General features: G+C 44.0%; 1 protein-coding gene across 1 annotated transcript; it reads right to left on the bottom strand.

Annotated features, from left to right (window-relative positions):
- Positions 1 to 8567: 8567 nt before the first annotated feature.
- Positions 8568 to 13908, bottom strand: LOC119295744. Its single transcript, XM_037574199.1, has 2 exons — positions 10826 to 13908; positions 8568 to 9592 (listed from the first exon to the last, which is right to left on the bottom strand). The coding sequence occupies exon 1, from the start codon at positions 12463 to 12465 to the stop codon at positions 11227 to 11229; it is 1239 nt and encodes a 412-aa protein (XP_037430096.1). The 5' UTR covers positions 12466 to 13908; the 3' UTR covers positions 8568 to 9592; positions 10826 to 11226.
- Between the last annotated feature and the right edge of the window lie 1358 nt (positions 13909 to 15266).

Here is a 15266-nt window from a genome sequence, read left to right as displayed (position 1 = left end):
TGAGGATTCGTTCGACTACGTCTATTTGTCTTCTTCATGGACTCGTTCTTCTTCCTTGCGGTATTTCAGGCAAGATGACCATTACCCTCGATATCACTTCTGTCTTTGCTTGCTAGTTGCTTCGTTCTATCGCTATGCTGCGCTACCTATCACTTGTTTACCGTGCCTCCCATATTGCCATGTCAGCCTCTAACCGTTTCACCCCTCCTAGCAAACCGTTGTTTGGCTATGATACCGCTTTGCTCAGCCCCTCTTATAGCGTTGTTAGTTGCAGGTGAATTTGAAGATTGCTCCATGATGGACAGGATTATTTTGGGATATCACAATATCTCTTATTTAATTAATGCATCTATATACTTGGTAAAGGGTGGAAGACTCAGCCTTATGCCTGGTGTTTTGTTCCACTCTTGCTGCCCTAGTTTCCGTCATACCGGTGTTATGTTCCTTGATTTTGCGTTCCTTACGCGGTTGGGTGATTTACGGGACCCCCTTGACAGTTCGCTTTGAATAAAACTCCTCCAGCAAGGCCCAACATTGGTTTTAACATTTGCCACCTAAGCCTTTTTCCCTTGGGTTCTGCAGACTCAAGGGTCATCTTTATTTATCCCCCCCGGGCCAGTGCTCCTCTGAGTGTTGGTCCAAACTAGAGCACCGTGCGGGACCATTCCTTGGCAACTTGGATTACGTCGGTACCTGTACGCTTAGCTTATCCGGTGTGCCCTGAGAACGAGATATGTGCAGCTCCTATCGGGATTTGTCGGAACAGCGGGTGGTCTTGCTGGTCTTGTTTTACCATTGTCGAAATGTCTTGTAACTGGGATTCCGAGTTTGATCGGGTCTTCCTGGGAGAAGGAATATCCTTCGTTGACCGTGAGAGCTTATGATGGGCTAAGTTGGGACACCCCTGCATGGTTTAAACTTTCGAAAGTCGTGCCCGCGGTTATGTGGCAGATGGGAATTTGTTAATGTCCGGTGGTAGATAACTTGACACCAGATCCGAATTAAAATGCATCAACCGTTTGTGTAGCCGTGATGGTCTCTTTTCGGCGGAGTCCGGGAAGTGAACACGGTTTTGGGTTATGATTGACGTAAGTAGGAGTTTAGGATCACTTCTTGATCTTTGCTAGCTTCACGACCGTTCCATTTGCTCTCTTCTCGCTCTTATTTGCGTATGTTAGCCACCATATTTGCTTAGTTCTTGTTGCAACTCCACCTCATTACCACTTCCTACCCATAAGCTTAAATAGTCTTGATCTCGCGGGTTTTGAGATTGCTGAGTCCTCGTGACTCACCAGATACTATCACAACAGTTGCAGGTGCCGATGATACCAGTGCAGGTGATGCAACCGAGCTCAGATGGGAGCTCAACGAAGATCTTGGTTTTTGCTATGTTTCATCTCATGTTGATCAGTAGTGGAGCCCAGTTGGGACGATCGGGGTTCTAGCAGTTGGGTTATCTTCTTTTCTTTTGGTTTTGTCCGTAGTCGGACTATTGTGTACTCTGAATGATGTATGATTTATTTATATTCATTGTGTGAAGTGGCGATTCTAAGCCAACTCTTTATCCCAGTCTTGTTCATTACATGGGATTGTGTGAAGATGACCCTTCTTGCGACAAAACCACAATGCGGTTATGCCTCTAAGTCGTGCTTTGACACGTGTGAGATATAGCCGCATCGTGGGTGTTACAAGTTGATAATCAGAGCAATCCCCGACTTAGGAGGCCCCTGCTTGATTGTTTGCTGGCGTTGTTGAGTCTAGAAAAAAATGTTTTGAGTCTTAGGATTATATATATCGGATATTAGGATTCTTTTTACTCCTCAGTCCCTTCGTCGCTCTGGTGAGGTCTCCTGACATAGATGTTTTGATTTTCCTCTCCTCAAATTTCACTAAAAAAAATTTAGGATCATGCGGGTATCTTGGAATCGTTCCGATGGTTTTGTGACGAGAACATTGTTCTTGGTGCCTCCTGTCTTTTATGTGGCAGTGACCCGGGGAGTTGAGCTCCGAGGTGTTGTCGTCATAATTTTATCGTTGAATTTCTGGAATACCTGAGTTTTGCCGACATCGAAAATCTCTTTTATGCAGTTGTTGGTGAGATAACCTCGATGCCACCCAGTACTGGGGCGGGAGTTCGGGAGTATTGCCATAACTCGTATAACGGATGCTTTTCGAAGGTTGAGGTACACGATTTCCGAAGGTTTCTTGGTTATGTGTTGACGGATGGATACAACTTGGATGTAGGGATTGTTAGTTTTGGGTGAGATATATATTGCTTCCCCTGTATCCCCAACACCTGATTGCATAACCAGAAAGTTTCGGGAGTTTTATAGGTGGGAATTCAAGTAGCTCCTAGAATATCTTTTTGACAGATGCATGATATGAGATTGGGGTTCGACGTCTAGTGGTCCGCCTTTCCACGGTCGTTTTTACAGTGGTCTTGTTGTGTCTTAAAGAACCCTTGGCTATGCTGGTTCGGGGACGCTTCGTATGTCATGTGCACTGCCTTGTACATGATGGTGATGTACACTCGAGCCCGTGTGGGCCCCACCACGAAAACTTCGCATGAAATCTCTATCATATGTTTGTTTCCGGCTTATTCTGCAAGCCAAATCCTTTGTTTTGTTTTATTTGTGGTATTCGAGTTGCTTCGAAGTCAAGTCTTGATCCATACCTTCCCCAAATGGTGTTCTCATATTTCTATGTGAATACTAATCCTTCTTGATCATCGAGGTCGTCAAGTGGATCCGAACATTTCAACATTCGCAAGATCAATTCTAAGTTTTCTCAACGGTGTTTGTTTCATCCGTCCCAAGTTGTCTTTGTTTTCCTGCCCTCCCACCCTTTTTCTTCAAGGACTCAAATTTCTTAATCGGGTATCCATTTTATTGATGGGAAGTCTCTCCATTCTTTTCTGTCAATGTTTTTATTCGGTGATTCTCAGGAAGATACTAACGGAGCTTCAAGTTTATTATTCTTCGTCTCTTTTCTTCTCGATTTACCTCAAGATTTCGGTGTTGATCATATCCTTATCCTCGTTCAAATGCTATCCCATGCCGGTGCCTCTCATAATTGTTCACCTCTCTCTATTCTTATTCGAAGTGCTCAAGATATCTCGGAAGATTCGTGTTTCCATTCTCAATCAGTTCAAGCTATTTGGAGATTATTATCTCATTCAAGTCATTTAATTCAACTGGCGCAATCCCCCCTTTCAATCAATCGTTCAACGGTGTTTTCCTTTTGAGTGGGCCCTAACCCATAGGTCTTTTCCCAGGATCTTTCCTGACTCTCCTAATTTTCCCGGAGCTATTCCCAAATTCATTTCAAAGTTTGATGTAAGAATGAATTTTCATCAGTCATATTCTTTCTCCAAGATCGCTTTCAAACTATTTTCATCGTTGGTTCATCATTTCTATTCTTCTTTGTTCCGAAGTGCCTCAACAATTTTGGTGGTTCTCGTCATCATTCTCAGCATTTGAAGACCGAAGAAGGATTTCTCTTAAATCTTGGTCCATTCTCTTGAAGATTCATGGTTCTAGCTTGATGCCATCCTCTCATAATTGCTTTTGATTGTGATAATTCTTTTCACCCATCCGGAGCAATTCAGGAGTCTTTTCAGTTTCATTCTCTAGAGCCAATCGTCTCAGAATTATTCATTCTCAGCTTTCAGCTCTCGTTATCCAATTCTTCCGGTGCATCGTCCAAATATCCTCTAATCAGTTCATGATCTCTTCGTTCTCTTGTATCTAAATCCCCTCAAGTATCTTCATTCGTTTTCCAATTCTTCCCGGTGATTTGTGCCTTTGTTACTTTCATTTTCAATTCTTACGGTCATTCGTTCAAGATTTCACTTCCTTCGTTATCATATCAATTCATTCATTGTTTCCAAATCCCACCAGTGGTTCCATCAATACCTTCTCAAGCTTGCGCTATATCTCTTTTAATTCTTTCTACGAGAATAAGTAGTATGCCAAATCCGTTGCTTGTCATCAATCTAAATTTGTGAAGGATAGGCATGACATAATTCTTATTCATGTTTCATCCAAGTGATTAATCCTTTCCTTCGGAGTTTGTTTAGGAGGAATAAATTCTTGGCTTCTTGTTGTTCATCTTTTCTTTCTGGAGTTCCAAGTTCTCTCGGTTATATCGTCACGAAGCTCCTTCTAAATCATCGCAAGGCTTCACCTTGTGTTTTCAACTTGCCTTTCTTTCTATCATCCTTTTATTACCGAAGTTCTTCATGGAGGCTCTACATGGTGGTTCGTCAAGGATTCTTTTCATTCTTCAATTGTTCTTCAAGTTTTCTCTCGAAGTTATGACCCGCCAAGCTACACTCTAAAATAAACATGGTGCTCAACACATGTTTTTTTTTGTGGAGTTCAAGTATTCTTCTTCTTGCATTTTGAAGTGCAGTTCTTTCTACCTTGTCTTTTGAGGTGGTGTTATATCATTCTTGACAATTTCCATTCACGTTTCACGATTCACATGTTGTCAAGAATGAGGTATTTTAAATCCATTAATCTCTTCATTGGAGTTATCTTGGGTTATATTTCACCTACAACCTTCCCTAAGGAATGTTGCTATTTGTGGTGCTTATCAATGATCCAAGTTATCTCTCTATCATCTTGGTGGAAGGAGTTTTTCATCTCGTTGGTGTTATCAATGATATTATTTGTTCCATAGTGGCAGAATTTCGCCTCAATTTCGAGAAGTTTTCCATAAGCCCACAACAAGCTTATCTTTTCGTTGTTGATAATCCAACAACTCTGTTCTAGCAATTCCTGTTAGCGTGCTCTTTCAAGATCAAGTTTTCCTCCGTTCATTCCATTCCATTTTTTCATTTCTTCCGGAGGCATTGTGATGTTGCTCTCTTCACTCATCTTCTCGAATTGAGGATCGTGTTATTTTCATGCTTATCCATTTAACCGGAGTGTTGTGTTCTCATTCAAGTTTTTCATCTTATCAAGTTTTGCCTCTCGTTTCAATCGGAGTGCTGTCTGAAATCCTTCTTACCCATTGTGCCATTCTTTCAATAGTTCCGAAGGCAGTGTGTTGTTGATTTCATCAAGTATCATCCCATCTTCTCAAGTTCATTTTCTATTCCTTCCATGTTCAACCGGAGTGCTGCCCGAATTCTTCCTCTCTCATCTTGTTTTAACTGGAGTAGTTTTGAATTCTATCTTGTCCATTAAACTCTTGATTCATGTCTTTGCAACCTTCAAGTTCTCGTAATGTTCCTTGTTCCTCTTTTCTAACTGATTGTTTGCAATCTCGTTCATCTCTATTGTACTCCTTTTAAATTGCTCAACCTCTCAAGGTTCATGGTTTCACTCGTTTGTCAAAGAAGCAACTTAGTTTTACCTATTCTCTTCCTCGTCCATTTCTCTACGGTGCCATCCTAGATCTCGGGATGAGATCCTCTTGTCGTGGTGGAGTGTTGTAACGCCCCAAGACTGATGCTCCAGAAGACTTCCAGCTATTCCGAGTTTCGTCGTGTGATTTGTTTTATTCGTTGCATTCATCCCTGCATCATGTGCATTGCATCATGTCATCATGCAACCCCTTTTTATGACTCACCTAAATAAATTGCATAGATCATCGATCTATTTAAATCGAGGGAATTCACATGGTCATTTCTCTTTAAAACATATTCAAAGTCTCCTACTATTATTAGGGAGCTATAATAAAATTATTCCATTTATTTGGAATTAACCATAACCCACTTGCAAAATATCCCATGCCGTTATTATCTCAATTCTTGGTCCCCAACCTTGCCCATATTTTCTTTCAACATTTTCCGGAGCTCCACCAAAAATCTCAACATTTTTGGATCTTCCCAACCCTCACTTCCTATTCAAATCATTTGAATTTAAATCTCTCAATCATGGCCTTTTCTATTTTCTCAGAACAAGCATATTTTTGTGAGTCCGGGAAAATAATCCCCATGCGCAAAATCTTTCCCTAACCCTCTCTTTATTTTCCTCTCTCTATTTCTTTTCTGCTAGAAAATTAGAGGGAGAGAGAAGAGAGCCAGCCCAGCCGGCCTCTTAGGCCCGACCAACTAAGCCGGCCCAAGGCCCAGCCGCGCCCCACTGTTAACCCTAGCGATTCCCCCAGCGCTCGATCCCCATCCCTCTCGTTCCCTCGCCCGCCGCCACACGCACGCATGCACGCATCGAGCCAGGGAGAGGAGCTCCCTTCTGCTCACACCCTCCTGGCCAGTCGTGCCCCTCCATGGCGCTGCCTTGCTGCTCTATCCAGCGTCCCTCGCCCGTTCCCCTTCATCTCCAGCGCGCCCCATCGCTGGGTCGCCGGACCTTGCCGCCTCGCCATCCAGTCCTGCCCCTCCTCTGCCTCGCCTCCTCCCGTGCACTATGCCCGATTCCCATGGACGCCGCTGTCGCGACCGTCACTCGTCTCCACCACACGCGTGCCTCGCGCTGGGCCTCCCTCTCTTCTTCACAGGAACAAGCAGAAGCCTTCCATGGCGGCTGATGGACCTAGCCATGGTCGCTTCCCCTCCCTCTGCGGCTCACCTCTCCTCCAACTCGTGTCGCTCCGCCCCGCGTTGACTTCGCCGGCATCGCCCCTTGCCCGAGCCGTCCCCGAGCGCCTCCTCCTTGCTACTTCGCATGTCACCTCCCATGGAGCTCCGTCGCTGGGGCTGCTCCTCGCCTGCGTTGCTGCCTTCCCTCGCGCTGCTGCTCCTCTGCTTCATCCTCCGCCACCCGCAGCGCGTGTGACCAAGCTGCCCCTGCCTTGTTCGACCACCGGAACCGCGCCAAGTCGTTGCCTCTTTTGCATCTGCGCAGTGTTGCCGTGGACACATGCAACCCTGAAATCAATCCCAAGCATCAAGTACCAGGACACTACGGAAACCTGAATCGCCAAGACCGGACCCGTCAAGTACCCCTTCGGATTCGTCAAGACCCTCATGTACGACTACACCCGGTGATGCGTCAAGTACCTCTACCATCGACCCCGTGGGCGTCAAGTTCCTCTATGAAACGTGTACCACTACGCCCAAGTTCCACTACAAGATGTACAACTACCGTCGCCGTGTACGACTACTTCCACGACGTCCGTGAACAACTACTTCCACTACGACCGCTGCGAGAACGACTACTTCCCCTACACCGCATCGAACCCGAACCGCTCCGAAATGCACGCTTCAAAGGTATAATCCCGAGATGACGACCGACCATGAAGGAATGCATGCTTGGTTGTATGAGATACTGGAGTTTTGCACCGTGATCGAATTGTCCTTGCGATGCCCCTCTTTTGCCATGCCACCGTCCCGTGGGAACCCGGAATTCGGGAGCACCCTACCATCCTTGCATGACACGCTCATGCCCACTTTCTTTTGCACCGACATCTCGATGAGTTGTCGGATCATCGAAATGTTGCCGTGGCACCATTTCCGTTGTCATTGCCATGCCACCCCTTTCGTTCCGCCATGGTGACCAAATGCTTCATAACATGATCATGTCAACGTTTTCATAAAAATTGCATATAACTTGCATATGTCATCCGCATCATGATAACAACAATTAAAATGTTTAAAATTGTTGTTTGCGTTAAATTGCTAAATGAGATATGGGGATTTACCGGAATTGTTGTTTGTTGTTCCGGCCTCATTTAAACTTGCCTAAATAGTTAGTTTACTTATGCTTCACCTCTTGCCATGTTTAATAACATTTAATATTGTTGGATACATAACCGAGAGAGAACTAAATAATTGATGTGGTGTTTTGTCAATATGCAACTCGTTGCATATTGAGCTCCACTTAACTTGTAGTATTGTTTGTTGCACTTTGTCATGCCTCATTAAACCGGACATGCATCATACTTGATTGTGCATCATGCCATGATTATGCTTGTGTGTTTACCATGTTGTTTCCTCCTTTCCGGTTTGCTTCTCTCATTAGCTTCGGTTTCGTTCCGGAGTTGTGAGGATTCGTTCGACTACGTCTATTTGTCTTCTTCATGGACTCGTTCTTCTTCCTTGCGGGATTTCAGGCAAGATGACCATTACCCTCGATATCACTTCTATCTTTGCTTGCTAGTTGCTTCGTTCTATCGCTATGCTGTTGATCAATTGTAATATAGCGGGGTTTTTACGCCCCAAACTATGAATGTCGTGTTCTCCACAGGGACTAGACAATCATCGATGATGCTCGGCTAAAGCTAGGATAGACAATTTAAGTGACGATTACTGGGAAAATAAACCTGAAGTATCTAGGATCATTTCGGAAAATTGGCGACAAAGTAAATGAAAAGAAGCAAAGGGAGATTCTGATTTTAATCATTGTCTTTTTGGTATTTTCATAATGCTTGAGAAGTTAAAATACTAATACGAGCAATCATCAAACAGCTAGGGAATTAAAAAGACATGATCATATATATAACATGGAGGAAGAAACAAGGTTTTAGGACAGAACATGAACATATCACATCATAGGCACACATGTATATATATATCACACGTGCTGGAGTTAACACAGACTACAAAATGAAACAAGTTCACAAGGTCTGATACTCATATATGGTGACGGAAAGACCACAAATACATGGCAAGAACACTTCAACTGGTGAGAACACACAATATGTGATACAATATTTATAAGTCCGAAATTGAACAATCGTCAGGTTATAAGCTCTTATGAAATCTGAATATTATAAGTATTACACATCTCAATTCTGAACATTACAGAGTACTAAACATTACACTACTCAAAGATTACAGAAATTTAGAGAATAGAGAGAGGGAGAAAGAGAGATAGAGAGAGATGACAGCAGCAAGTTGGTGAAGAGGAGCAGCTGGACATCAGGGGCGTTGGAGAGAAAGTGCAGCAGTAGGAGGCATTGAGAGGAGAAGGTGCAGCAGTTCGTGGGAGAAGAAGGGGCGCAAGGAGAGAGGTTGAGAGCAGCAGCAGCGGCAGGTAGAAGAAGTCGAGCAGAGGAGGAGCAGCAGTAGGGACGAGGGGAGGAGCAGCAACGAAGGGGTTCAGAGAGAAACCGCAGGAGGTTGGAGTTCAGAGTAGCAGCAGCGTGGAGGGTTGAGAGAGCCGCAGCAGCAGCAGAGGAAGAGAAGAAGGAGCAGCAGCAGGGGACGTTGAGAGAGAAGAGGAGCAAGATCGGGGCAGAAAGGAGGAGAGAGGCGCTTGGTGCTGATGGCGGCAGTGGCTGGAGATGGTGGCGCTAGTGGAGTGGTGGATGGAGGCTGCTCATGGTGGGTATGCTGGTGGATGGATGGGTGACGGAGGCGCACCACCACGCCGGCCTGGCCGTGGCGGCGGCGGAGTTGGAGAAAGAGAAGGAGGGGTGAGGGGGAGAGAGATGTGCCATGCCCGATTTGGGGATGAAGGCATCTAGGGATTTTGACCCCACGGTTGATCAGCCCATATTGCAATTTGGCCCTCCTCCTTTCCTTCTTTCTTCTGAAGTCGATCCCCTCCATCTTTAGTTTTGGCCCCCGGTTTCTTCTTTCCTTCATGCTCAGGTCCCTTTCTTCACCTCTTTCCTGCCCTTCTCTCTTCTCAATGGCCAATTCGTCCGAATCTTGAAGATTATAGTGCCTTTGCGCACTTTTCTGCAAAATAATCAAATGACGAGTAAATGATCTTTTATATGATTTTCATTTAAATATATCACAGTTCACAGCAAGAATGGATCGTCGGATCACAATAAATGGTGTGTTTGTGTGCCAAAATTATATATATGAAATGTGCTTATCAAGTTCCCCCACACTTAAATCTTTGCTTGTCCTCAAGCAAAGGCATATGACAAAAGCAAGAACATGAACAGTGAATTGACTAGAGAATGTCAAGTGAAGTAGATCTCTAAACAAAGCATGCTTTGGACTTAGCTAATGAAAATTAATGGATAAGAGTGCTACAAAGCAATAGGATACTAGTAGACTCAATAATTTTAAACTTTTACAATGATAAAAATGGATCAACAAATTCAAATGCTGATTGCGCCAAATGGTTCCTAAAGAGAGCATGATCCCGAGAACAAAAGGAACTGGAATTAAATCTCTTATTTGCAGAAATATAACTTGGTGGTTGAACCACTAATTGAGTTTGAAGGAAGTAATGATAATATTTTATTGATCTCACCAAAGGAACATACCACCGATCCCGAGAACATGGTATACACCTGGCTCAACCAATTTTTATGAATTTTTTTGTTTGTCTCCCCAAAGGAACATACCACCGATCCCGAGAACATGGTATACACCTGGTTCGACAATTACATTTTTATTATTATTAATTACTGCCCAAGCTAACCCGATTTCACATGCCACCGATCCCGTGAACATGACATGCTACTGTAGGTAGCCAGACTTATTTATTCATTATTACTTATCTTAAATGAACAACACTTAAGCACAAAAATAGGAATCATCACTTCTCCATGTCTGGTTCACATGCTACCGATCCAGGGAACATAGCATGCTAATCCATAGTGGTTAGGTGATTGCTCTCAATGGGAAGACACTTGGCACAAATACAGCATCTAAACGTGGTGATTTAGGTGTATCGAGGTAAAAGCAGAAAATGATTAAGTTTTCTAGTGTACTAGGGATTTGAGCACTCAAAACTAATAACTTCCACTACTTTCAGCAAAGCAAGCATTGTATAGATCACTAGTTTACAAGGCATTCAACACTCAGTTCACATATTCACATCAATCGCCCTATGTCGAAGGTAAAATTCAGTGGGACGGTATTTAAGAAATGACACAAGCAACCCAAATAACAGTTGATTACAGCATGTATAATGTATGATGGTATTCAGATTGGGGTCATGAAACAGCTCACCGGGTTTATATGATGTAAGTCTCGCTCGATCACTCTCACATCCTCGTGCATTGCGACTCCTCTCCTTTTGCTTCCCTATCCTCATGCCTGCTCCAGCTTCTCTCTTCATGTGTGCTCCTTGCTTCTCCTCATCCCCATGCCATGGGTCCACCAGGGTCCCAGGGAATGTCATCTCGAACTTGGTCAGCATGTAGTGGATCGTGCACAAGCAATAACCTGAAAGAGCACTCAACCAAAGAGACAATGCAAGTGGTAGGGATAATACCCTCCAAGTCATCAATCGAATATCCAATTACATAAGCATAGCTATAAAGCACATGTTTAGGATGGTAGAAATTAGCAAGGTCAACACTAACATGAGGATGATATTTATCATTAAGCTTAAGACTAACATGGGAATGCTATGTTTCATGAAGCATAGGACTAGCACGAGGAAAGTAACTATGATCATCACAAATGAGAGTAATGCCACTAACAGGGTATATATCATCATATCCAAGCAAATGAGTTTTCAAATCAATCTTAAGTGATGGTATCATGTAATGCAAGGTAGTAGCAAAGAAATCACAAGGCATCATGTCATCAAGAGGATTGGGTAAACCTGACACATCACGCTCTGGTATGACGATAGGCAAATGAATCGCATGTTCTTCATCTTCATCTACAGCAGCTTCTTGTATTTCTTCAGGAGTAGTAGATGATGAGTCTTCAACTTGATCACTTGGGAATTGCAGCTCTTGATCATCTTGTTCCTTGTCTTCTAGTTCATCTTCTTCAATCCGAGGTCTTTCTTCCTCTGGACTCTTGCTATCTTGCTCAACTGGATGTGACGGTGTTGGAACCTCACATGTATGACTAGAAATCTCAGCAGCACTCAGCTCAAGGAGAGATGAGGTAGTACTACTAGCGTTGATGTTCTTCTCAATCTTCCTTACTTCATCCACTAGCTCTTTTCCACTCTTGATATTCTTCATTTCATCTAGTATCATCGGCCTAATTGGATCATCTTCAGCACTCCAAGTGAACTCGAGACTAAGCAATGTGAGCTTGTCTATATCATCAAATTCATCTTGTGTGGGCACTTGCACATGAGATTGCTCAGCAGTTGCTGGAGTTGTTGGTTGACCAAATGGAGGACCATTTAACTCCATTGGCAACATCTCCTGGTGTTGAGGTATATGAGTAGGAGCTGAATAAATCTGTTGTGGAGCATAGTTGTGGCTCTCCTCATTGTACCTAAATCCCTGCATATGATTACTAGAAGCAAACGATGAGATCTCAGGGTTGTTGCTCCTATATGACATATTCGGGTTTTCAGGCCACCCATATGAGTAATTGTTTTGGTATGAGCTATGATCTTGAGCGAAGCTCATGCCAAAACAATCTGGAGTGTGAGAGTAGCCACGCTGACATTCAGCGGGCGAATGGCCCTGAAATCCACAAATATGGCAAGTAGGAGCAACATAAGGATGGCCTCTGGAATAAGGATCGTAAGAACTAGGACTATCCTCAAAAACTACATCTCGCTGCCCAGCTAAATCATGTAATCGATGGGAAATCTTACCTATCAGTTCTTGAATACTTTCCATGCTGTTTGTAGTGTTGCTCGCATAAGCATGATGATCTGAATAGAATGCCATTTCCGAGAAGATAGTTCTAACCTGCAAAAAGGAAAAGAAAACAAAAAAAAAAGATACTAACTAGAACAGGGGTTAGCGGTTAGAGATATATCACGAATATATGGCACAAACTAGAAAAAGAAGAAAAACCTAGTCTATAGCCTAACACGGTCACACGACGCTAGTCCCCGGCAACGCCGCTAAAATGATCAATTGTAATATAGCGGGGTTTTTACGCCCCAAACTACGTATGTCTTGTTCTCCACAGGGACTAGACGATCAGCGATGATGCTCGGCTAAAGCTAGGATAGACAATTTAAGTGACGATTACTGGGAAAATAAACCTGAAGTATCTAAGATCGTTTCGGAAAATTGGCGACAAAGTAAATGAAAAGAAGCAAAGGGAGATTCAGATTTTACTCATTGTCTTTTTGGTATTTTCGTAATGCTTGAGAAGTTAAAATACTAATACGAGCAATCATCAAACAGCTAGGGAATTAAAAAGACATGATCATATATATAACATGGAGGAAGAAACAAGGTTTTAGGACAGAACATGAACATATCACATCATAGGCACACATGTATACATATATCACACGTGCTGGAGTTAACACAGACTACAAAATGAAACAAGTTCACAAGGTTGGATACTCATATATGGTGACAGAAAGACCACAAATACACGGCAAGAACACTTCAACTGGTGAGAACACACAATATGTGATACAATATTTATAAGTCCGAAACTGAACAATCGTCAGGTTATAAGCTCTTATGAAATCTGAATATTATAAGTATTACACATCTCAATTCTGAACATTACAGAGTACTGAACATTACACTACTCAAAGATTACAGAAATTTAGAGAATAGAGAGAGGGAGAAAGAGATATAGAGAGAGATGACATCAGCAAGTTGGTGAAGAGGAGCAGCTGGACATCAGGGGCGTTGGAGAGAAAGTGCAGCAGTAGGAGGCGTTGAGAGGAGAAGGTGCAGTAGTTCGTGGGAGAAGAAGGGGCGCAAGGAGAGAGGTTGAGAGCAGCAGCAGCGGCAGGTAGAAGAAGTCGAGCGGAGGAGGAGCAGCAGTAGGGACGAGGGGAGGAGCAGCAGCGAAGGGGTTCAGAGAGAAACCGCAGGAGGTTGGGAGTTCAGAGCAGCAGCAGCGTGGAGGGTTGAGAGAGCAGCAGCAGCAACAGAGGAAGAGAAGAAGGAGCAGCAGCAGGGTACGTTGAGAGACAAGAGGAGCAAGATCGGGGCAGAAAGGAGGAGAGAGGCGCTTGGTGCTGATGGCGGCAATGGCTGGAGATGGTGGCGCTAGTGGAGTGGTGGATGGAGGCTGCTGGTGGTGGGTATGCTGGTGGATGGATGGGTGACGGAGGCGCACCACCACACCGGCCTGGCCATGGCGGCGGCGGAGTTGGAGAAGGAGAAGGAGGGGTGAGGGGGAGAGAGATGTGCCAGGCCCGATTTGGGGATGAAGGCATCTAGGGATTTTGACCCCACGGTTGATCAGCCCATATTGCAATTTGGCCCTCCTCCTTTCCTTCTTTCTTCCGAAGTCGATCCCCTCTATCTTTAGTTTTGGCCCCCGGTTTCTTCTTTCCTTCATGCTCAGGTCCCTTTGTTCACCTCTTTCCTGCCCTTCTCTCTTCTCAATGGCCAATTCGTCTGAATCTTGAAGATTATAGTGCCTTTGCGCACTTTTCTGCAAAATAATCAAATGACGAGTAAATGATCTTTTATATGATTTTCATTTAAATATATCATATTTCACAGCAAGAATGGATCGTCGGATCACAATAAATGGTGTGTTTGTGTGCCAAAATTATATATATGAAATGTGCTTATCAGCTGCGCTACCTATCACTTGTTTACCGTGCCTCCCATATTGCCATGTCAGCCTCTAACCTTTTCACCCCTCCTAGCAAACCGTTGTTTGGCTATGTTACCGCTTTGCTCAGCCCCTCTTATAGCGTTGTTAGTTGCAGGTGAAGTTGAAGATTGCTCCATGATGGACAGGATTATTTTGGGATATCACAATATCACTTATTTAATTAATGCATTTATATATTTGGTAAAGGGTGGAAGACTCGGCCTTATGCCTGGTGTTTTGTTCCACTCTTGCCGCCCTAGTTTCCTTCATACCGGTGTTATGTTCCTTGATTTTGCGTTCCTTACGCGGTTGGGTGATTTATGGGACCCCCTTGACAGTTCGCTTTGAATAAAACTCCTCCAGCAAGGCCGAACATTGGTTTTAACATTTGCCACATAAGCCTTTTTCCCTTGGGTTCTGCAGACTCAAGGGTCATCTTTATTTTACCCCCCCCCCCGGCCAGTGCTCCTCCGAGTGTTGGTCCAAACTAGAGCACCGTGCGGGACCATTCCTTGGCAACTTGGATTACGTTGGTACCTGTACGCTTAGCTTATCCGGTGTGCCCTGAGAACGAGATATGTGCAGCTCCTATCGGGATTTGTCGGCACAGCGGGTGGTCTTGCTGGTCTTGTTTTACCATTGTCGAAATGTCTTGTAACCGGGATTCCGAGTCTGATCGGGTCTTCCTGGGAGAAGGAATATCCTTCGTTGATCGTGAGAGCTTATGATGGGCTAAGTTGGGACACCTCTCCAGGGTTTAAACTTTCGAAAGCCGTGCCCGTGGTTATGTGGCAGATGGGAATTTGTTAATGTCCGGTTTTAGATAACTTGACACCAGATTCGAATTAAAATGCATCAATCGTGTGTGTAGCCGTGATGGTCTCTTTTCGGCGGAGTCCGGGAAGTGAACACGGTTTTGGGTTATGATTGACGTAAGTAGGAGTTC

This window comes from Triticum dicoccoides, chromosome 4B, assembly GCF_002162155.2.
Source record: "Triticum dicoccoides isolate Atlit2015 ecotype Zavitan chromosome 4B, WEW_v2.0, whole genome shotgun sequence".
Classification (NCBI taxonomy): Eukaryota; Viridiplantae; Streptophyta; class Magnoliopsida; order Poales; family Poaceae; genus Triticum; species Triticum dicoccoides.
Note: the sequence above shows the minus strand (reverse complement) of the source record. Positions and strands in the feature narration are given on the sequence as shown.